Raw genomic sequence first — 25,744 nt, forward strand, 5'->3', positions numbered from 1 at the left:
AAATATACCATTCAGCATATTGAAATATTCTACCATTAGCTTTTAACGTAAAAACACCTACTCCAACATATTTTCTGATAAGTTTGTTTGGTTTGTTTTGAATTTCGTGCAAAGCTACACGAAGGCTATCTGTGCTAGCCGTCCATAATTTAAAGTGTAAGACTAGAAGGAAGGCAGCAAGTCATCACTACCCAACACCAAGTCTTGGACTACTTTTTTACCAACGAATAGTGGAATTGACAATCACATTATAACGCGTCACTGCTGAAAGAATGAATGTGTTTGGTGTGACAGGAATTCGAATCCGCTACCCTCAGATTACGAGTCGATTGCCTTAACCACCTGGATCTAACTTCGTCGAATGAAATTTTAAAGTTTCAATCTGCCTTAACCTTTTCAGATCATTAGTTTATAAGTAAGTGTCATATTTGTCAAAACTACTTGGATTATTTAGTACAGAGCTTGGCAAGACCTAGTTTGTAAAATGCTTGACTCACAAACTGTGATTCGCGCGCTCCAATCCCACCGCCGAACACGCTGACCATTTCCGATGTGGGAAACCATTGTCATTCAAAGCTTCTAACAGTTTTCTGTTTCCTCACTTATTAAGTTAAATTATAACTTTAATCTAAAAATAAATGTGACCATTACTCCAAAAAATGTTCTTAAAAAAAGAAACAATTATAAAACAAGGTACTTTAAAAATCATAACATTTTTAATTAAAAGTTCAGTTTACGTATATCCTAAATGCTCTAAATGTACTAACGTTACTGAAATATACCTTTATATCTTTGAACGCTGCATGCTGTTTCCACTGCACAAAAACTCGGTTAAGTACCAATTATCGAGCACACATTTTATATATCTCAGAATAAGGAAAGTGAAAATGTTACTCAAGCAACTCAATGCGTCAAAACTGAGAACTATGAGATAAACAACAATAATTTCACAGTATCGTTTGTACTACAAAATGCAACTGACCTAAGACCTTGTATTCTACTAGAAGCTAGGATATCACTCTGAAATTACCTAAAGAACTGAATATCTTAAACGTTCCTCCATAAATCCTGCCTCCAATAACTTAGCGGTAAGTTTGAAAGCTCATAATTCTAAAAATCACGTTTAGATATTCGTGATAGACATAGCACAGATAGCACATTGTGTAGTTTTGTGCTTAATAACAAACAAACAAAACCACAAAATCCTCACCTTCCTTAGATCTTGGATTTGTAGATCTTGTCTCGTTTCGAACTACAGAAAACTGCATATCTATCCACGATTGGAGACCACGTTTTTTTTCTATGAATGTAAAGCCAAAACTTTAATTTTGTTAATGTTATTTATTTAATAATTATTCATATCAACTTGTCTGTTCACTGAAAGATTACCTTCCACCCGTCCTTTTATTAATGCTTAGACTTCCTCCAAATATTTTTACCTTCTATTTGAATTACTTAGCAGTTAGTTTTTGGAATTCTTATGTTTTATGTTTATTTAATGAAAACTCTAAATCAATTATTTAAAGTAAAAGAATCTGCAAATGAAGCCACTGTTTCTCAGTAGTAGCAATAAAGATCAGTCAAATACTAAATTATAACAGTAAAAACTTCGTTATAAAAACAGTAAAATAGGAGCGTTTACAAAATTTTCAGGACTGTTTATGTATTACACATTATGTGATGGTTCAACATAATCTGGTTCTTTTCTGAACAGAGTTACTTGTTATTCACATGTATTGTTTCATTACCGAATCGGACTTGTACTTTCTGACATGTTGTTCACTTCTTTGTTTTGCCTTGTGGCTTTTCGCCTCAACCTACTGAACACTGATACATTTTAGAAAATGAAGTACACATAAATTTGACATTTAATACAAACGAATCATGTACTTAAATAACTAAACATAAATAAGTCTTTTAAAAATTTGTCTTCCCTTGTGCTAGACTTAAGTTTGTAGACCAATATTCAGATGTTATTTAGGACAAATATGTCTTCAAAAATTTAAATATCGGGATGTCTCTTATAAATATATCTAGACAGTAAAGAATACAGAAAGGAAATGATTCTCATTCACACATTACATGAATAAGTAAGAAGAAACATCTTCTTGTTCCATGTGAAAGGCACTGAAGTCACGTTTTCTTAGTTTTTTCTTTAAGCGTTTATTATGACTTATAACAGGATACAGCAGTAAAACCACTTTAAAAAGTATAAAGGATAAACATTACCTTGAGCTGGGAGATGTCCTCCTGTGATTTTGGCCTCTTCCTGATCCTCTGAATTTAACGACATAAAAATTTGAAAAGAAACTACATGTTACAAAAGTTAATAATGTTCTTATGGACTGAAGTCAAATCGGATATTGCACATTAATCCCGGCCAGAACAAAAAAACGAAACAGAAAAAAAAAGACGATGGAAATAAAGTATGTATGAGGAAGAAATTCAAGGAAACAGTGAAAATACAGTGTGTATAAAGAAGAGATATAAAAAAACTGTAGAAATAAAACGGGTATGAGGAAAAATTCAAGGAAATAGTGAAAATACAGGGAAATAGTGAAAATACAGTGTGTATAAAGAAGAGATATAAAAAACTGTAGAAATAAAACGGGTATGAGGAAAAAATTCAGGGAAGTAGTGAAAATACAGTGTGTATAAAGAAAAGGTATAAGGAAATAAAGTAGGTATGAGGAAAACATTCAAGGAAACAGTGAAAATACAGTGTGTATAAAGAAGAAATAAAACGAAACTGTAAAAATAAAGTAGGTATGAGGAAAAAATTTAAAGAAACAGTGAAAATAAAGTGTGTATAAAGAAGAGATATAAGGAAACTGTCGAAATAAAGCGGGTATGAAGAAGAAATTCAAGGAAACAATGAAAATAAAGTGTGTATAAAGTAGATATATAAGTAAACTGTGGAAATAAAGTAGGTATGAGGAATAAACCCAAGAAAACATTATTGTTCATCGAAAATAGAAATGTGGAAACATTATAATTTTTAACATCAATATAACATTTCAATCTATTTCCTTAAGTGTATTACAAATGCTTACAGGATAAATCGAATATTACATAGACTAGAAACTAGTCTATTAAAGCGGTTAAACAACCAATGTAACACAGTTTTATACTTTTATCCCACATTGAGGATATTCAACCATATATTTGTGCTTATGGGATCCCTTTAACGTTGGATGATTTTGCGAATAAAACAACCTGTATGTATTATACTTTTATTTTATGTAATTATCTTTATCTTTTCACTTTGTTATTTTTTAAAAAATTGTTTGGCGCCAATGATCCTTAGGGTCTTACGTAGTGAGACCGCAAATAATCAAGATAATTTTATATATATCTACATATGAACACACACACCTCAGGGTTGCAGAACGTTATCTTTGAAAAGAATTAAAAATATACTAAATCACATTTGAGAGATAATTAAAGTAAAGACCTTGATTTCCTACATAAAGCTCAAATAATAGATCCAAGAACATGCCATCAAGATGAAGAAATAGTGAAATCTATAATATCGCCATCTATTGGTATAACTGCGGATGGCATTAGCTACTTAAGTGTTAACAGCAAGTTTATGATATTATAAATGAAGCCCTCACTTTTATGGATAATAGTTAAGCAAACAATTAACGATAAGATCATACTTTATTGTGTTAATCAGATTAGCATGAACATGCATAACTATATTAACATTGAGGTCAGCCTGGAACAAATGAACTAAGACACTTCTTATTATATTCATATTACATTAACACGCAACCTTCGAAAAATATGAATAATTTACAGAATCATTCTCAAGTTCTGTATCAAAAATATCTTAATATCACAGAGTTATTGAGCTCTGTGCGTTATCTATCGGCGATTTTTAAAACTACCAAAATAATTATTAGCGTCTAATTAACTTTATGCTGTCAGCGATGTCGTTAACCAAACTGTTTTACGATGATGACTGTTATATATACAACGATTTACTTTTGTTTCAAAAAATAAAGTACCTAAAAATTGTGAAGGCAAGAACTTAAAAATGGTTCTATTAGTTTTTCTTCAGACACAGAGAAAATACAATCCTTAAGATAAAATAATATGAAGAATTAGCTTTTCACACAAAAGTGAATTTAATGTTATTATTGCACAGTTGCACAGTGGTGAGTATGAAAGCTTACACCGCTAAAAATCGGATTTACATAGTTGTGGTGGTTACTCCACAGGTAGCCCATTGTTTAGCTTTGTGTTTAAAAACAAACAAACAAATTATTACTATTTTAATAAGTAATGAGTCTTTCATTGTCAAAATTCAGACAAGCTAGTGTAAAATATACAATGTCAAGTACGTAGGTGAAGTTTTAGAAAATGTACTAATACTTTGTTCCGTAATGTGTGTTTTTTCGTTAGTTTAGAGAAGTATTTTCAGCTTAAAGCATTTTAGTTTCACTTGGAAGTACCATGATGGTCGTTTTCCTGTTACGTGTTTTTGGGCTAATTTCTCGTTTGAAAGTGATGATACCTCTAAATTTGAAAGTACTTCATCAGGGATATTTAATTTTTAGAAGAACAAGTACCGGAAAATATTAATAAACTACAGCCTTTGTCTTTCAACGCGAACTAATAATTTTTCCAAAGGCATCTTCAGGCAAAGATAAGTAAACCTCACATTTAAGCACACACAATCTACTTGTTTTGAATTTTCGTGGAAAGCTACACGAAGGCTACTTGCGCTAACTGTACCTAAGTTAGCTGTGTAAGACTAGAGGAAAGGCAGCTAACCATCCTCACCCGCCACCAACTCTTGGTCTACTCTTTTTACCCACGAATAGTGTGATTGATCGTAACGTTATAACCCCCTACAGCTGAAATGGTGAGCATGTTTAGTGTGACGGAAAAGCATACACAGATATCATAAGATGACTCTTCAATAACTTACTATCTGAGGAAGCGTTCTTATAAGTTGGGCTTGAAATTTCTAGTTACCAAACTATCTCGCTTTCTGGAATTCTCACGTGCTCTACACCTTCAACTCTCGTAGCTATAACAAATTTTGCAATACTGATAGTGGCATTAAATTTTAAAACATGCCGTACAATGCGTGATTAGAAATAATCACAAGTTATTTTATAAGCAGTCATACAAAGGTAATAAATTTTAAGTCATTTCGAAATATGTTTGATTGTTTAGTCCTAGAATGAAGAAACTAAAACACTTCTTTTGAAGAACATTTGCTCTTATCCCAGTTTCTTGTTGAAATGACACAATTACCTTTTACAATAAATATTACTTTAAGAGGAAAAATCACAAAACTTCATCTTACTCCGTACTTTCTGATACTTTTATTTTGAGACAAGTTTAACTAAACGCACGTTATGTGATTTATCCTACGATGAAAACAATAGTTGGTCGTGCTATAACATCGTTTGCTTGTTATTAAGCACAATGGGCTATCTGTGCTCTGCCCACGACGAGTATCGAGAGCTGGTTTCTGTGAAACAAGTCTGCAGACATACCACTATGCCACTGGAGAGCACTAAAACATTCATGATTATGTATATGTTAAACTATGTTTTTAAAAAAATCCGAAAAAAAATAGATAGTGCACCCTCTGTAACGTATCTTTCTTTTCGATCCTCACCAGTGTTGAGGTGTTCTGTATGGAATAACAATAAATTCTAACATATCGCATAGTTTCTTTAAGGTGTTGTAGTGTTCCAGAATCACTAATAATAGTCCCTTTACAAAAACAAAACAAAACAAAAAACAACACGTTTCCTTATTGATGACAAAAACGTTTGCAAAATATTTCAATAATTGATACACATGATATAAAAGAAATCACTAGCTGCCCTTATATAAACTTATATATTATATACACACGAAACTAGTTCTATCACTGTAAAGTTTCTCATCCTGCGGTGAAGGACCATATCGTAATATCCATTTTGCTGAATACTGTAGGATAGTAACTATGCAATAGCCGTGTTATGATATATTTTAAATGGGTTTATCTGTTTGTTGTTCAGCACAAAACTCCACAATGGGTTATCTGTGTTGTACCTACCACGGATATAGAAATCCAGTTTTTATCGTTACAAGCCTTCAAATTTACCGCTGAGCCACTAGGGGGTTTTAATATTGCTTTTCTATTTTTGAATATTTTTTAACTGAATTTATGTGCATATATATATTTTGTGTGTGTAATTATTCAGAAAAAATGTTTCTATATTAACTTTTACTAGAAACAAAAATAACTGCATTATTAAACTACTAAATGTGTTTAAAACAAACTAGAAACTTACGACTAATGTCCATCGTAAGGCATGACGTCCATTCGCTCAGAGAAATGATCTTATCATGATTAAAGTCACAGTATCTTGCAAAAGTTATAGCACAAAGACGAGGCTCCACGATCTTTTTGGCCATTCGTCGTAGATCACCAAATTCTTTTCTTCCGAGCGCGTTATCTCGGTTAAAGTCCAGTTGGTGGAACTTCCATTGAATCACGTTCTTATTTTCAGAATCAGTCTTGGGGTCTCATAACGAAACGTTTGTTAATTAGACAAACGGAATTATCAGATAAGAAATGACAGTTTTAATCAGAAATCAAATGTAAAGCAGTTATGTTAGGATTGAAATATTATCACATTATATACATATGTAGGTAGTGTATCATCACTGCATCAGTTCGAACATTTTAGAGTTATGAAATAAAACATTGTAAGGTTTTAATGTTACATATTAATATTTCATTTTTACTCGGAATTTAAAAGTTTGTATATAAAATTGTCTAACTGTATTCTAACGTGATGTTGTTGTTTTTATTATATGGTAATTTACGTACTTTTCATTCTTCATCTGTTTAAATATTTAATTCTGTAATGTTAAGTATATTTTTATCAGAAATGACTGTTGTTAATCACTGTTAGATTTCTACTGTACTTATTAAACACTTAAACGTAGGATAGTTTCTAGCTCTCAGTTTTCAATGTCAGTTCAGTCAATTACCTGCTTCATCAACGATAGTAAGTTTTTAAAAACTGTTTAACTTACCATTATCTTGAGACCGGGTCAGCCGCATGTATTCAGATCGAAAAATGTTCACTAGGTTTTTGTGGAAAGTTCTTCTGTCTGTATTACTGCATACTTAGAGAGAGAAAGGGTATTAAAATATACCTATAACAGCCATATTAGCTTTCGTTTGTATATTTAAATATATCTCTAAAGACCACATTAACACTCATTTTAATTCGCGTTTTGCAGGCACATGTTGACGATTTATAAAACTAAAAGTAAATTTATTATTCCTGTTTTTCACAATAAATTAAAAACGTTATTTTGACTTCAGTGTCATTTAGAATAACGCAAGAAAGTTTTGTTTGTTATGGAATTTCGCATAAAGCTACTCGAGGGCCATCTGTGCTAGCCGTCCCTAATTTAGCAGTGTAAGACTAGAGGGAAGGCAGTTAGTCATCACCACCCACCGCCAACTTTTGGGCTGCTCTTTTACCAACGAATAGTGGGATTGACCGTAACATTATACACCCCCTCGGCTGGGAGGGCGAGCATGTTTAGCGCGATGCGGGCGCGAACCCACGACCCTCGGATTACGGATTACGAGTCGCACGCCTTCCGCGCTTGGCCATGCCAGGCCCGCGTAAGAAAGCAGTAGCTCTTACATATCACAATTAAATCATAAAGACAATTTTAAACACTTTGCTAACTTGAGATAATTCTATTATTTCAAATCAAAGTCGATTTCAAACTATTTTATTTCAAATTAAAACTAATAATATATTTTAATACCGATGTTTCAGCTTTTGGTGATATGAATAATTTTCGTAACATACGTAGTGCAAATAATATCTCACAGCTTTAAATTAATTTTATGATTTATCACCAGTCTATTTCAAGAGTTAACCATAGCCTGTCATTTAAAATAAATTAATTTGATATTTACTTACCGATTCACATTTTATTCTATTTTTTCGATACTGTTTTAATTATTTATTTCAATCAAGTTATCGAATTTGCATTTAACCAAATTTCTTGCAGGGAAATTTTAATTTATCCAAAGTGGCCTGTATGAAACTACTATAGCAGTCATACGGAGATATAGATAAAAAAAGTGAATGTCAGAGATATAAGGAATATTATAAATTATTCTTTAAATGATAACTCGAAACACTTTGCACAAAAATAATATATTTTCACAAAACTTTTCATATATTCAATATACAAAAGAAACACTTCTTCCACATTAAAAGTAAATAACAGTATATAAAATATGTTTTCAGTAAAGTAATTGCAACAACTGAAAATATTTCATTTTTAAGACGTCTGATAATTATATTTATAATATTTCATCTGAAAACTAAGGTGGCTCGGCATAACCGGGTGGTTAAGGCGTTCGACTCATAATTCGAGGGTCGCGGGTTCGAATCCCCATCACACTAAACATACTCGCCATTTCAGCCGTGTGAGCGTTATAATGTGACGTTCAATCCCACTATTCGTTGGTAAAAGAGTAGCCCAAGAGTTGGCGGTGGGTGGTGATGACTAGCTGCCTTCCCTCTAGTTTTACACTGCTAAATTAAGGACGGCTTTCGCAGATAGTCCTCGAGTAGCTTTGCGCGAAATTCAAAACAAACAAACAAACCCTCTAGTCTTACACTACTAAATTAGGGACGGCTATCGCAGCTAGCTTTCGTGTAGCTTTACGCAAAATTCCAAAAAACAAACCTGAATCTAAGATAATAGATATAAATATGCAGTGTTATCTATCTTAAATTATATATATAATTTATATATATTTTATAACCTTCAACTTATACTACGTCATTATTAAAAAAAAATGTTTTCTTTGCTATTATATTTTCACTATATTAGTTGTTATTTGTTTCTTACACAAAACAATACGGAATAAAATAACTTTCAAGTAACTAAACTATTGTATGGAAATTCTCTTAAAGAGCAATTTTTGGCCTTTAAACCTTGCTAATTATGCTCTATAAAAACATTAAGCACCTTTATCAAGTGCTGTATTAGAGATGTCAAATAGAACGGTAAATGATATGTTCTTCTGTAGATGAATCTTTCGTTCTCTCATCGTTTACTTTTTCTGCAAGTATGCATGTTTGATATCATAGACTTTACAAGTATGAACTGTCAGAACATATTTAAGACCTTCAACATCTCTCAATCATTTCAAAGTTGAAAGTTGAATGTGATAGTAGCACGCAGGATCACTGCCGGTAGTAGTCCTCATCAGTTCAAAACCAACTAAGAGAAGTGTCTATTTCACACTAGTCCCATAAAGAGATTAAAAAAGACTGCTATTTTTAGCTAAACGTTTCGTGAATTAAATGCTTAGATCATTTTAAATAAGACATTAATAACAACTCCTCTTATTACGGTTTAGATAGCACGTATCTAAAAATATGTAGGTTTTGTTGTCTGTCAACCAGTGTTAAAGGCTATTGGTTTGGTTTTGAATTTCGCGCAAAGTTACACGAGAACTATCTGCGCTAGCCGTCCCTAATTTAGCAGTGTAGACAGCTAGTCATCACCACCCACCGCCAACTCTTGGGCTACTCTTTTACCAACGAATAGTGGGATTGTCCGTCATGTTATAAAGTCCCCACGACTGAAAGGGCGAGCATGTTTGGTGTGACGGGGATTCAAACCTGCAACCCTCAAATTACGAGTCGAGTGCCTTAACCTCCTGGGCCATTTTTAAAGGCTTAGTTTTATTATACTGACGGTCGACTGCAGCTAATATGCATGAACAATCAAATATCCAAGTATAAAATTAAACTTTTTGGATAAAACTTTAATGTTGGTTTTTTTTTTGTAGAGGACCTCTGAATAAAAAATATTTTTAGTGTAAAGACTATTCATGTTTGGTTGTCCTGGAGCACACAGGTACACATTGAACTATCTGTGATATGCCCACCGAAGTTTCATAACCCTCAAGCTAACAATGTGCCACAAGCTTTCCTGTTATTGTCCTTCTGTGCGTGATTATTCTCGTATTTTATATCAATTTCTTAAAAACAGTTAAAATCTCAGAGAATTCTATCTAGAGAAGAAAAAATCTAGCGAAGCATTATAAATGTGTGCTAGACAGTTCAAAATTATATCTAAAAATGTTTTAGATTGTACACAAACTAGTATTATCAAGTGCAACTCACTTGTTTTAAAACATATGCTGAACATGTATTTTATTCGTTTTAGTATCATTTTCTTATGGTGAATATGTGACTTGGTTAAATATTCTTTGTATTTTTTATTACTATGGTTTTATACATTTTGTTTAAGTAGGAGATTTTATGTTTTGTGTCACTAGTCAGTTTTCTGGGTTAATTAATTACTTGTGTTTTAAGAATGGTTAGGTAGGTCATATTTTGCTATATTTTTCTTTACGAAAAAACCTTCTGTTTAAAAAAGAGAGTATTTATAAACAGCTTTATTCCAGTTATATAAACAGTGGCTGACACAACTGTGATATGCGTTGAAATGCATATGTCCAACCAAGTTATTGACTATACTGTCCAACTACTAATTTTCTGTGCTAATAGTATGCGTCACGCTCAAAGCAAAATACGCATGCGCACACACCCACGTGCCCGCCTACAGGAAACGTGCACGCGTCGTTTCCTAAACATAAATAATTGACGTTTATCTCATCTCTTTGTACAGTCAAGCACAGAGAAACTGTGAGAGTGGGTATGATAGTTATTAAGGAATTCACTGCAGAAAACGTTTCATCATACACACTAACTCACAATAATAACAAAGTCCTTTCTGGTGAATCTGCGATAAGTGTGAGGGCTTGTAACTCTAGAAATTATATTTCGATCCTCACGACGGGTAGATCACCGATAGCCTATTGTGTAGTCTTCCGTTTATCACCAAATACCATATAACTTAACCCATATTCAGTTAATTAATTAAATCAACCAAATAACACAAGATTCCTATTCTATAAAAATAATGCATCATAAGCACAGTAGCTAATTCTCAGTTTGATATCACATTTTATCAGGACATTAAGGGAACAAAGTTTACAGATATCCAGCTAATTAGTACACGTATTATTGCAGAACACTTTGTTCTTGAAAAATTCACACTAAAAGCATTATGACTGAATTATGTTTATAAAGAGAAAACAATTAAAAGAAGCAAAAGTTTAGAATTCAGGAATCTCAGACGGAGACTCAGGTCAATGAAATTAATGTTAAAGTGAAGTTCACAAGCACTACGCACCATAACTGAAACAAAAGACAAACCCATCTTAACACAAGTAAGTGTGGGAACATACAGGTAGGTTCATTTGTGGTACAAAAGTGTCCAGCTAAAGAAATTACTACCCATGACTATTTTGTAGCTACAAGTCTACGACTAAACTGTTTTACAGCGATAAGTGTACTATTACACTGTTTTACAGTGGCAAATCTACTATTAAACTATTTAATAGTTTAATAGGACTCACACGAGTCCATTATTAAACCATTTTGTAGCCACAAGACTACTATTAACCCATTTTACAACACTTGTTGTTTATACATTCTGCTTGAATGACATTTATTACCTGTGTTTTTATACTCAGTAAATACTGTATATATAATTACGGTACATGCGAAGCACGAAAGAGGTTACACGCAGAATCTGAAATAAGTTAATTTAATCGCAAGTCTATCTACATGGAGGCTGAACTATGACTTGTAAATGTATAACATGGAAAATGAATGTTTACATTGTAAAGTGGCTGAATTAAAAATGAGATCTCCTGTCCTTAGTTGTGGACCTAAAGCCTTTGACATAACAACTGTTACGTTTTAAACATAACATGTAATTAAGTTCCGACAAGTAGAGCAATTGAATGGGCTCGGCATGGCCAAGTGTGTTAAGGCCTTCGACTCGTAATCCGAGGGTCGCGGGTTCGCATCCCAGTAGCACCAACCATGATCACCCTCCCAGCCATGGGGGCGTTATAATGTGACGGTCAATTCCACTATTCGTTGGTAAAAGAGTAGCCCAAGAGTTGGCGGTGAATGGTAATGTTCTAGTTCATCACAGAGGTAAGAAGAACTCAACCATGTTTTATCTATCTGAATTAATAGAAGCAGAGATAAATTGTATATAGGTAGTACATCCTCCAGAGACAAAACTTACGTCATCACTAGATGAAATTGGTATAGTTGTTTCGTTACGTACATGACTGCTGCTGTTATGTCAGTGTGGGAATAATGACTTCTGCTGTTATGTCAGTGTGGGAATAATGACTTCTGCTGTTATGTCAGTATGGGAATAATGACTGCTGCTGTTATGTCAGTGTGGGAATAATGACTGCTGCTGTTATGTCAGTGTGGGAATAAAACCTAATTTAGTATTTTTGTTTCCTGTGAAAACTGGGCTACATAAACACTTGATAGTATAATTATGTGACATGAAAGTAAGGTTAATGGCTAGAGAAAACGAGTTAAACATTAAATAAACAGATTTACGTGTCAGAAAATGTATCTCTTCACAACCTGTTGCCGTGGTTATAGAAAAAAGTTATTTTTAAGTGCTTGTATTAGATGGCATAAAGTTTTAATCAGTATTAAGAACTGAGAGGAAAAAGTCCACATCTTTGGAAGTATAACACAAATGGCACAGACTTGCATACTCATAAGTGTGAGAGTATTTAACCAGTGTTTGAAAATGTTATCAGCTTTTGTTTGGTATTGTTTTTTTGGACAACGTTTTACTAATTTTTTTCTCGAAAATAATGAATAAATTTTACGCATTTGTAAATGAAGGTAAGAAAAAGTTCTTTTGTTGTTACTTGGTGAACATATGGGGTTACAAATATGTGTGTTCACACGGAGTAGTCGAATTTTTATATACAAATTGATTTAACTTATGTTCAATCAGTGAAGAAATAAGTCTTAGAAAACAAACTAACAGTGCAAATGCTCTTTGGTTATAACAGTGTTATTATTTGTATCATCAATGACTTAATTTGATATCAGTTGGCTCACTAAGTTAAAGGTCCCTCAATGGCACAGCGGTATGTCTGCGGACTCATAACGCTAAAAACCGGGTTTTGATACTCGTGGTGGACCGAGCACAGACATCCCACTGGGTAGCTTTGTGCTTAATTTAAAAACATCAACAACACTAAGCTAAGGACCAATAGTCAAATAAACCACACTTTTATCTTTTTTTTTGCATAGATTTGATTGATTGTTTGTTGTTAAGCACACAACTACATAATTGATTATCTGTCCTATGCTCAGTGCAGGTCTTGAAACTTGACCTTTAGTGTTATAAGCCCTCAGACTTGGCCTGGAAGGGTTCTCTGTGCCCCCTCCCATATTTACTTCGTACTTCTCAATGGAAGTCATTATTCAAAGAGACCTCTCATAACTCTGAGGCCAGAGTGTAATTGCTTTAAAAGAACCTTTGTGCAAAGAAATGGACTGCGTCGTTCAACCAGGGCAATAACCCTTGTTGTTTCTTTATTCCTTCCCCATGTTATTGTTATAGAGTGATAACTATTGTATACAGTTTAGCAACATATTTCAAATCTGCGTAGGTGTTTGAATTGTTAGTAGTGTTTTTTTTATTCTAAGATATCCTACTATGACACTTTAGCCCACATTATCTGTGAAAGATTTGATCATATCAGTTTGGAATTTTAAACTAGAATTGTTTGCTTAAAATTGAAGTATCTCCATTCCTCCTGCTCATGATATTGGCCAAAAAAGAAATATGGACAAAGATTGAAAAGTCTTAACACAATCTTATATTTTGAAACACTTAGGCTAGCATAGCGATAAGCAAAGGAACTCCTTCTGTATTAAAAGTCACCAATTCTGTTAGAGTGCAAAATAATATATACTTTTTCCATCTGTATGATATTTCTTCATCTGCATTAAGTTTCTGTCTTTTTCGTATAATGTCCAATGAAGAAGACAAGATTCATTCGTTTATTCATATCTATATTTCTGTGTGAAGACTTTGTGGCAGTCAATTGTAGATCATTTAAATGTAAAATGGAAGACTAAATGACATACTTGTTTTTGTTCATTGGAATCATGCTCAGCAGTTAGACGTTTACCCTTTCCATTCAGGTAGAATCCATGAAGGAAAATACTGCTAACAATAACTTTTTTTAAAAGTTACCATAAAGACAAAAATTTGTAAAGGTTTCATCAACATAGATTTCCTTGAACTTCGAGGTGAAAATGACTACATCTGTAGATTACTAATGTGAAGGACCTTACATCAACCCAGATTATATCACGATTTTGATAAATTACAGAATGATAAATAGAAAGATGACAGGAATATAATGAGATCCCAGTGGTCTGTTTGATTATTTCATTATCAAGTAAAGATACATCTTTAGACGAAGCATTTTTGAAGCCAGGTGATACTGTCACCACTGGCAGTTTTCATTAATAAGAGAGTGAAGGTTGTGTGCTGGATATGTTTATAATGTAATATCACTGCTTGATAAGTCGCCTCTTCTACTACTATATTACTCTACACGTCTGTGCAGACATTTATTACCATGTATACATCGGGAATACTATCATACTAACAACACTCTGTCACCAAGATAATAAAATGATGAAGCAGATCATGGGGATATAATTGTATTCCTGTTCCTTTCATCTCTCTGTTTATCATTCTGGGTGATTAAAATTTGCACTTTCCGAGTCAGGCATTTATAATCATTGACCTACACTTCAGTTCACTTTTTATTTATTTTATTTTCATCGAAAGATTGACAGAATTCCACCTAATTATTTTTAAATCATTCTCAGCGAGATTTGTTGAAGTCATCCAACTTATGTGTTTTGGTGGAAATTGGAGAAGGCATCTGAGCCTTTCTTATCACTCTCTTCGATATTGATTCTGCATTTGTTTACCTATCATATGATAGCTCACATGGTTCATGTAGCTGCACTTATCATCTTTATCTCACCAACGTATTTCCTTTTTTGTTTCTCACCCATGGGTAATACCTAACTGCTAAGCTAAATACCAGACCTAGGTAAGAAGATAAACCTGACTAATATCAACCTAATGCCCAGTCTTCGTAGATTAAGAAACAAAGTTAGAAAAAGTTGTCAAACAAGATCGCTTTCTGCATTTCTTTAACCTCCAGTTCTAAGAACGTCTGTGACAATATCTGGAAGTTAAATAGGAGTTATACATTATGCCTTTTCAATATTATGTTTTTGCATGCATGAAGTGGCTAACTCACTAGTTCATTGCAAGCATCCTTACTTGAATGCTTCTTTAGCTATTGTAGTTTCTCCAGTCACTCAGCTGTATTATTAACCATTATACACAAAATTATAAGAGTTACACTAAAAGTTTCAGTTTGAGTGTTTGCAAAAATATAACAGGCCTTCCACACTGAAAAAATTTACAACTGCTATACATTAGTCTGGTAATCAATCTGTTAGACGACATCACATCCAGTTAGGGATATTATGTTATTTCGTCCCAGCCATTTTCCATATTCTCGTGATTTTTTAAGGAATTTTGAAAAAAAAAGACTATTGATATTGACTATTGACCAACTGTTATCCTTATTCTAAGACATGGTAAAAATAAAAAACTTTCTTCCAGTTACCAACCGATTGTTTTGACTTGCTGTTTATAAAGCGTTTTTAAAAGGATAGGTAATACTTGTCTGCTCATCCTGTCTAGTTCTTCCAATCAAACAACTTCTTTCTAAAGACAGTGCGACTTTCAAAGATGGATGCAAGCTGTGGACATTCTTATTAAAGATCAAGTATTTGCCATCGAAGTATTTCTCAAGAAGAAATACTTTGTAATATGTGTTAACCTTACAATGCTTGTGATCTGATACCACGTGAAAGTAGAGCATTTTATGACACCTCTAGTTTTATGGGTTATAATGTCATATCTAAATTTATGTGAAACATCTCTAATGTAAAATATCTTTAAGAACTTGTGTGGAATCAAACTAACCAAATCCTTCACTTAAGAACAAGGTACTTAAAAGCTGTGTTTTAAGTGTTACACGTTTTAGCGTCAAAATCAATGCTATTAATTCTTTGAACTTTTGCAAATTACTCTTATGTGTATGATTTTAAATTTGCTGTCAGTCTTTGAATATGATATTCACTGAGTGGTAACTCTAAATGTTCTCAGTTGAATGTTTGTGTGCAAACAGCCAGCTACAAGCGATTTCATTTTTATTTCTGTTTTTCAAAAGTGTTTGTGTGCATTTTTGTCACCCAGATCTAAAGTACATCCTAGGAGATGCACAGATCTCGTGACGAAAATTGTTCTTTGATAACAAGCTGCTTTTTATTCCATACGTAAGGCAGCTTAAAGTCAAATATACACATAAGCTAAACATATTGTGACCTCTCTTCCACTTTTTCTAGAATGGCTAGTTGTTTCTTTACTACCTAAACTGAACTACAGATCCCAGTCAGTCAGAGCTTGGAGTTTACAATGTAGATGTTGGACCCGCTGCATCCTCATCAATGACTTTTCCACACTTTCACAATCCAAAGTCTTATAGTCCGCCATATCACTTTCGACGTTGGTAACCTTTTCACAGTATGTCGTAAAGCTCTTATAACTACCACATCATTCCAACGTGACTTCATGCCTTACTTGGTTATGTGTTTAATAGATTGTCTGTAATCCATACCTTTGACCTCTTATATAGGCAAAGTTGAATGAGATTTGTGTGACTTTTGATATAGCTTATTGGCCAAATAATCAGCATTTTCCTCTCATTGTAATATTTCATTGAATAATCTAAAAAAATCAAAACCACAGTCCAGGCAGATCAACCATAGAACACATCCGGTATCGTATACCTGATACCATGCTGTATTTAAGAATGAAAGTTCATGCGATAAGCGCAATCTAACCCTCTTGTATTGCTAAATTGATAGCCTAATACCTCGTAGAAAGAACAATCGTGTTTATAATTCGTATATATTAATCCGCTTCTGAATCTTTTTTTCATATATATCGAAAACTGGCCAGTAAAATACAGTCGATGTAATGAATTGCTTCTGTAGGTACTTGTATATGAAAAAGTACATGATCAACCTGCACGAAAGTGAAAAGGCTATTTTCGAAGCAACGATCTCACTGATTAGGCTATTTTCACACGTACATTCGAAGTCGGCAAACTTCAAAAAAGTTTCACAAGACTTAATTTGTGAAAATTATGACATTATAATTTAAACTTACTTTAAGGAAATTAAGAGTTACATATTTTACCTTTTTTCTTGCGATCTGCATAAAATAAACGCCCCTGATCACCACGCTTACCTATAAAAACAAAACTGTTTTAACATAACATAATGTTTAGGGACAACATGGGACCTATTGGCCCATCTAGGTTGTCCCATCCTCTAAACTTAACTAAGATATAAATAAATTTTAAAAACTTAAAGCTAGCCCTTATCTTTCATATATTTATCAATCTTTCCTTTAAACTCACTTAAATTTACTGCCTCCACAACACCCGAGGGCAACCCATTCCAGATGCCAACCACCTTGTTAGGAAAATAAAACTGTCGTAGCTGAAGATGACTCCTATTCTGCCAAAATTTATACTTATGTCCCCTAGTACTACAATTATCACTTATGAGGAGAGATGATACATTAAGACTACCGATTCCTTTTACAATCTTAAAACATTTCAATCAAATCTCCTCAAACTATTCTTTTTCAAGAGAAAACAATTTCAATGATTCAACCTCTCCTCATATAACAACCCTTTCACCCCAGGTACGATTTAAGATAGGTCACGTTACTTATATGTTCTTGAAGTATTAATATTTAATGTCCACTAACACGTCCCTCAAGGAAATCTGTTATTAGCAAAAGGTAAGTAGATCTATAATTATTTCGTAGAGTCATCTATATATGTATTACTAAGTTCATGAGGGAAGTTACAAGAGTCTTGTATATGTAGTTCTAGATTCATGAGAGAAGTTATAATAAATAGTCTTGTATATATAGTATCAATTTCATGAGAAAAGGTACAAGAAAAGGAACAATGTATCTTACACAAGACCTTCTGAAAGTACTATAATAAATATTTATATAATAATTGACTTTCTGAAGGATGAATGTGTAATATATTATTGTACGACATACTAAAAGTATTCTACTGTACACGTGGTGCGCGACTCACCCCAAAAGTTGCCAAGTAAATAGCGTTCTGCTAAAAGTGTTATTAATTGCATAAAATATTCAGTTGGCATACGAATTAATAAATTCACTTCACACAAGATAATATAAAAATTAACTTGATATATTATTCTAAATGTGTTTGAAACTAGGAATTCTACATAATATCTCAAAAGTTCAAGTCTTACCAAGAGCATTGCATTTCGGTTTTCCATGCTTGACAGAAGACCCAGGGAGAGGTTTTCCGTGTTTGTCCACGCACCAGCAGTAGCCGGATAGCTGATGACACTGGATTGTTTTGAAGGAACCGTCTTCCTTACATTGTGGTTTAAACAATGCTGTTTGGCCGTGTTTGTTCTGACTTTCGGTCATATCTCTCTGAGCTAAGCAGCGGGCAGAAACTACGTGTAAAAAAATATAAATTTAATGTTAACTAGGAAATACAAAATAAGACACCAGAGGGACTAACTCTTTAACTGTCGTCTTTGCCAATAAAGTCAAAACATTTTTATACGTAATGTCAGAAAATGTTTCTAAAAGTAATCACGGAGTAGTTTGTTTATAATTAAGCATAGAGCTACAAAATCGATTATCTGCGCTTTGCTCACCTCAGGTATCGAAACCAGGTTTCCTGCGTTATAAGTCCGAAGACATATCGCTGTGCCTCTGGATGGTTTATTAAGAGGGAAAAAACGTAATTGAAATTGAATTTTCAATTTGAACGGAACAAAACAGACGCAATCTTTTATCAAAAATAAAAAGAAAAATTAAGTTAAATTAATAAATATACTAATCCCAGCTTTTGACTTGAGTTTTTAGAACATTTCATTCCACCCATTTGGGAGATATGATTTCTAACCTAAATCATTTTAAGTAAAAACAAACAAGTGAAGGAGAAGCACAAAAACAGTTTTGTACGACGCTTTTAAGATGTTTTATAACGCAACGTTTTCTGCTATTTACTGAACTGATCCCAACTCCAATTTTTATACAAAATGAACCTAATAATTTACATTTGTTTGCATGATAGCAGATGGGAAACACACGGTCAAACACATTTAGTGTTTGGCATGAATTAGTGATTAGTGAGCACGAGCACAACTCACAATCTACAAGTTCGAATCCCATCACCGAACATGCTTTTCCTTCAGCTGTGGAGGGAGTTATAATATGATGATAATCAGTCTCACTATTCGTTAATAAATAATAGCCCAAGAGTTGGCGGAGGGTACTGTTGACTAGCTGTTTTCCCTCTAGTAAACCACTTCTAAATTAGGAAGATCTAGTACAGAAAGCCCTCTGGTAGCTTTGACAAAAGTTCACAAAGAGACATAAATGTAGAAGATGTAATGAAACACGTAACTCTAATACTCGACAACCTAATATCAATAAGTCTGTTGCTAAAGTTGTAAAAGCTATCCAGCCGAGAGGAGTATTATTTGATTTACTAGAAGGAATTTCGATGAAAGTTTTGTTTTACGTGTACTAGTTACATGAAGAGCTGATTTCTTATAACTGTGTTCAACAAAGTTTGAAAACCAAGCTCAATCTGACAGTTGGAGTGCAAAGCTATGGTGTTATTATTTCACATCTTTATCCAGGCAAAGTTGAATGAATAAAATAATTTAACCCATCGCTCATGTGTGAACCTTATGATCTCGTTTTTTTTCTCTTATGCCATCTTTAAGACATTCAGCGACAACATTATTTTGGCTCAGAATATTTATTTGACATTGGAAAGTGCCATTAGAAACAGTGACACTGTCCAAATTGACCATAGTTTTAGTTTTCTACACATGTGTAAAAAATATTTTTAATATTTTTTGTTTGTTTGATTTTGAGAAAAACAAAATTGGACTATTTGCTTTATTAAATGAGGGAAATAAAGCCCATGATCTAAGCGTTGTGACTTCGTAAGTTTACTGCTGTCCCATCGAAGGTCGTATTTAATTGTTTAGCATTACCAAAAATAAAAATCCTTTAATATTTATTTATGTGTTTATCTTTTAATTTTACTTCACTTTAGTTTATTGTGTTTCTTTTAAAAATGACCAGCTTAGTCAGAATAGCTTTGTTCTTCTAAACTATTTAGTGTTTCAATCTTTACAAAAAGTATTATTATTTAATGTACTCATATTTTCATTTTTAAATTTTGTTTAATCTTAGTTGATTTATGTTTACAAAAAATGACGACAAAAATCTCAAACAAGAGCTTCATGAATTAAAAATTGTATTAAGAATATGAACTAACCTTTCTTTTTTCTGTCTTCCGATGGGAAAGCGTTAATTTTATGAACTTATAATACTAAAATCGAGGGTTACATTTCTCGCGGTGTACACAGCAAATAGTCTAAAACGAGTACGAATCGAAGTCACAATGAGAAATAAAACAGTGTGAAAATGAGGGGCGTAAAGTGCAAGCGCATGTGAAATACAAATATTTATCCAGGTGTTTTTCGTGAAGCACTCGTAAAGAGAAGGAAGGAAATCTAATATTTGCTATACACTGCTGCGGCCTAAATCTTATAGATGGGTGGCCCTAGGATAGCTTTCATTGCGTAAATTGCCTAGTTAATTGTAGGCGGGGTCAAATTAGTACCAATATTGGTCATCATTTTTGGTACTGGTATTGTGCACAAACAACCAGCGTTGCTGAGCTATTTTCAAATGTTTTAAGCAATTTTGACAGTGTAGCACGTCTCCTTGGCCAGTGGTTAGTGTGCATCTAATTTTTTATTTTCTTTATAAATTTATAACTAACAGTAAAGAACCATGCATATGTGACCCTATGGATACTAAGGTACTATCTACTACGGACTGTGTACACATTTTCTTATTTCACTTTCATTAGCAGAAATATACTTTTTTTTTTAAATGCCTTCCTTTTTCATACAAAAGGACTTAGGTGGACTTTCTGTATTCTCAAAGTCATACATGAAATTAAAACCTGCAGACCTTTTGGTCGAAACATACGAATACCAAAAAGAACTCTTGAGATCAAATGTCTTTTGGAACACGATTAGAGAAGTAAACATCTCCCCTCCCTCATAACACTATAATTTTCTCAAAAGAAAGTATTGTCAACAATGATTCAATTAAATCCCAAGTATATCAGTTGTCTGGCAAATCTTCATTCAAAGGAATGGGATATCTGAGTACAATAGGGTGTTTATTTCAACGCGCTTCTAGCAACTCCAGGACAAGTTATTTGAACTGCAAAATCAGGCCATATATTACAAACTCTCTTTGAAGTTTTCATTGTCAACAGATTGGACCCACCAAAACATTTTGTTGTGACTTTTAACCTGTACGTGTTCCATTAGCAAAGAACTTGAGAGCTACAATTGTCGACTAGAATCACGCTGCCAATTGCTTTGGATTATACTATTTTTCTTAAGACAATGCCATAAATGTATCGAGAAGAAAGTGGTATAGAAAACAAAGATCTTAAATAAAATCTTGTATCCAGAGGTAAGAAAGAAGGAAACACTACTTTCGTAATGAAGTCATGCTGTTGTACTTTGGAATATTTGTCATGGTGCAAGTCCCGTTGACTCCAGTTTGAAGGAACATTTGTTTGTTTCACCCTTAGTTGTTAGGATCTTGCCTGCCCCTTAGATTCAAGATAAGGCCAAGGGAAATCAATATACCTCCTATTGACAAAAGTAAAAATAATAGCTGAAAAGCAAAACACAAACTCTAGGTCTCCTAAGCAATCTAGATAAAAATGATTATATTAATACAGTAGAATTGCGGTACTGTTATAATTTATATTGCAATAAGGTCTTGAAGGAGTCTTATTATTATGGAATTATCTTCTTACAAATGAAGTTTCTGGAATCTACTATATATTACTGTCACCGTTCATGAGTTTTCATTTCAGACTGCATGACTCTTTACCAGTGCTCTCCCACATTGATTGTACAATTCACTAAAGATTTGAAGGTCATTGCCATCTATTGGTCATACAATCACACTGTGCTCGCTTTAATTCTCACCAGGAGAGGTTTTTGTTTAAGCATATCCTATAGAGCAGGTGCTGCCGCCATTCATCATTATGAAAGTCTAAAGACGGCAAAATCTGTTTCGGGAAGGTAAAGTATTGATGAAAGAAGTTGATCTGTGAAATATTTGCTCTCAGATCATAACGTTACTTTTTCTTCAATAATGGTAATTTACCCACGTCGGAAATTCACTTCTCTCTTAATAAGTCCACAATGATCTAAGAGGTAATGATTATTTTGCTATCGTTCCGAGTCTATGCTGCACAACTAATTGGTCATTATGAGAGCTGTAGAAGGCCCAACTACCCTCATTCATACTTCTGAGCACACCATAATGTAATATTCAATCCCATTATTAATTGACAAAAGTAGCCCGAAAGTTAGCTGTGGGTGGTGATAACTAGCTGCTTTTCCTTTAGTCTTACACTGCTAAATCAAGGATGGCTAGAACAGATAACCTATGTGTAGCTTTGCGTGAAACTATAAACAAACAGATATGCTAATTACAGAAATAAGTAGTGTATAAAAGCATTTATTGATATGAGATATTCACACACTCAAACCATAAAAAACATTATTCAGCTTATGGATTTGAAATTTCCAAGATGGGATATCCTTGCATTTGTAATTCGAAAGCAAAAGAATATAAATCCAACTGTGGACATTAGTACCATCCAAAAATAATTCTACAAAAAAGTTCTAGCCAAGCCATGATAAGCAAGTAAAGCATATTGTAACAGATGAAATTTTAAGAACACTAAAGTTAGTAGAAAAACCATCTTTTTTTCTTGGAAATAGTGAAAATAAACCTCAATCTGGTAATGTGTGTCATGCTTGTTTGTTTTTTTATGGGCCGGATTCTCTGAGTAGCTCTCTGTGGCTTGTTAGCCATAACTTTTAAGAATAACCAAACAATACACAATTTATTTGTTTTAAAATATTATATTAAAGCAAGTCAAACATATATACAAATTTTTGTTACACTGTTGTTTATTCAAGTTGTAGCCAGAGCTTTATATAATACTATGGTAACAAAATTTTTACTTTTCCTTCTCCCTGGGCAGAAAGTGCTATTTCCCAATTGCTTATGCCTAAAGTAAACGGAAAAGACCTATTTTCCTTCAAACTTTGCTTTTGTGACCTGAGAGCGTATAACGAAAACATGATGGGAGGCTATATTTGGAGGCTGATACATGAAAGTGATTTACATTTGTCAAATATCTCGAAAAACTACTCACAAACATTTTTGTGTAATTTCAGTATAAGTACGTGTAAATCTTGATTCACATACGGTTTTAGTTAGAACTTATGTAAATGAAAATGTGCAAATTTGCCCATTATTACATAGAAAATAGGTTAATTTCTAAATTTCATTATCCAGGCCACAAAAGCAAAGTTTGAAGGGAATACTGGCCATTTTCTGTACTTTTACAACATAAGCAATTAGAAAATAACACATACTATCCAGGAACAAAATTTGTGTTCCATAGTGTAATTGTCAAAGTTCACACAAACTAGCTCAATTACTTCATAACAAAACTGGCAAAACAAATTAATTCTTCACTACTTTGTCATTAAAATAAGCTCTGTGATAATGTCACTTTAAAAATCGTCACTTTACACTCTTTTTTTTTTGGCTGAAACTTACAATTACGCTAGGGCCCGACATGGCCAGATAATTAGACTCTTAATCTGAGGGTAGGGAGTTTGAATCCCCGTCACATCAAACATGCTCGCCCTTACAGCAGTGGGAACGTTATAATGTGACAGTTAATTCTACTATTGGTAAAATAATAGCCCAAAAGTTGGCGATTGGTGATGATGACTAGCTGTCTTCCCTTTAATGTTACGCTGGTAAATTTGAAACGGCTAGTGCAGATAACTCTCTTGTAGCTTTGCGCGAAACTCAAAAAACAAACACAATTACGCAATATAGGACTATCTATTTAACTTCATTTGAGATGCATATTTATAGCCCAACTGAGTCCTAGAATGTTCCACACACTACGGGATATTATGATGTAATAATACCCAATTAAAACAACGAGAAAACTTAAAAGGTTCTAGTAACATGATGCAATAATTCAACAATCGCCAATCACAACAACTGAACTTTGCAACTTATGATTCGAAAACATCTATGTAAACAAACCTTCAATAAATCCTCACTTCAAAAAACAAATAAATTTAACACTCACACTATACTCAAACCATATAAATCACAATATTCACATTAAATTTAAACAGCCATATATGTATAACAATGCAATACAAATTACTTGTAAACAAAATGCATCAAGATATAACAGTTCAGCAATTGCACGTCTCAGGCAAACACCAAATGAAATGGAAATCCGTGCCATTCCAAATATAGATATGCCATTCAAGTCTTCAGATTCAACACATGAAGATGACATTTAATTAGACATTGAAACAGGTGCTGGGAAGCTATCGTCCTCATACATTAAGTAGATCATGGAAGTCAGCATCGAATATGGGTGTTCTTAGAACATGATAACATTTTGACACAGAAGTGGAAAGTATGCTGCATATCTATTGTCAAGATGCATAGTCATCAACTAGAATACGGCTTAATGTGTCAATATTGCTGTAACTAAGTGGTGAGGCTTCAAAATATCTTCAATATGATATACATAAATGTTTAAAAATGTTTCCATGCATTTTTTCATAAGTGGAGGTGCAACATTTTCCGTGGTCAATGAAATAAAGTTCTTAGGACTCTTGTTTTTCCAATAATCTGACTTTTTCTACATATAAAACAGTGTAAAGTAAAGTGTGCAATAGCACTGGCCATCCTCTATATTATTTCTTTTATTTTTGACAATGGATAGATGTTCAAAACTCAAGGTATAAAATGCCTATTTTTGAATTAATATACGCTAGGCTATGGCTTTTTGGACTTTGTCTCTGCAAAGAGATTTTAGACACTTCTTCAGCCCTGTTCACAAGACCTATTCTACAGATTTTATATTCATTGCTCAATCGTATAATATCACTTGCTATGGATCATAAAGAAATTAAGCAATACGTTAACTTCGTCTTCTTACTTAGTACGTTTAAGGCCCGGGTATTTTTAATGTCTATTCTCATCAGTTTTTTTCTTTGATATTCATAAACGACTAGCCCACTTACCATTTTTATATTTCATTATTTTGTTTCTTCTGTATTCTTGACCCTTTAAATATAAAACGAAATGAGCTCACTAACACAATGACCAAACAAGATATTCCACTGGTAACTTAAGTTATGCTTACTCCTATTATGTTCCTGAAGCAGGTCACCAATTTACAGCTTTATGTCAATTGGCAAGTAGTTTGAGATCAGAAGTGCTTTACTATATCAAACCTTTCATTATTGATTGGCTGTCTAGTTTGCTAGATGGAAAAAGTTGTCTTGGATAGGTTCTACATTGATCACAGTTTTTTTACAGACCAGTTTCTCATACAACTTATCACTAGAGGACAACCAGTCAGTAACAACCCACCATCTATCAACCACACTAGAAGACAACCAGTCAG

At 33.3% G+C, this 25,744-nt stretch overlaps 1 protein-coding gene across 15 annotated transcripts in view; it reads right to left on the reverse strand.

Moving 5' to 3' along the window:
• Positions 1–25,744, reverse strand: part of LOC143249459 (SPARC-related modular calcium-binding protein 1-like) — a 59,388-nt gene that overhangs the window by 17,378 nt on the left and 16,266 nt on the right. For 6 of the 15 annotated variants that reach the window (XM_076499336.1, XM_076499335.1, XM_076499348.1 and 3 more), the window contains 6 exons: positions 18,390–18,602; positions 17,278–17,334; positions 7,057–7,152; positions 6,306–6,539; positions 2,230–2,310; positions 1,211–1,300 (listed from right to left, as the gene is read on the reverse strand). In XM_076499336.1, the coding sequence (XP_076355451.1) occupies positions 1,211–1,300; positions 2,230–2,310; positions 6,306–6,539; positions 7,057–7,152; positions 17,278–17,334; positions 18,390–18,602 (771 nt within the window). The remainder of the gene's footprint in view (positions 1–1,210; positions 1,301–2,229; positions 2,311–6,305; positions 6,540–7,056; positions 7,153–17,277; positions 17,335–18,389; positions 18,603–25,744) is intronic. The other 9 variants (XM_076499342.1, XM_076499341.1, XM_076499351.1 and 6 more) reach the window with 5 other exon arrangements.

This window comes from Tachypleus tridentatus, chromosome 4, assembly GCF_004210375.1.
Source record: "Tachypleus tridentatus isolate NWPU-2018 chromosome 4, ASM421037v1, whole genome shotgun sequence".
Classification (NCBI taxonomy): domain Eukaryota; kingdom Metazoa; phylum Arthropoda; class Merostomata; order Xiphosura; family Limulidae; genus Tachypleus; species Tachypleus tridentatus.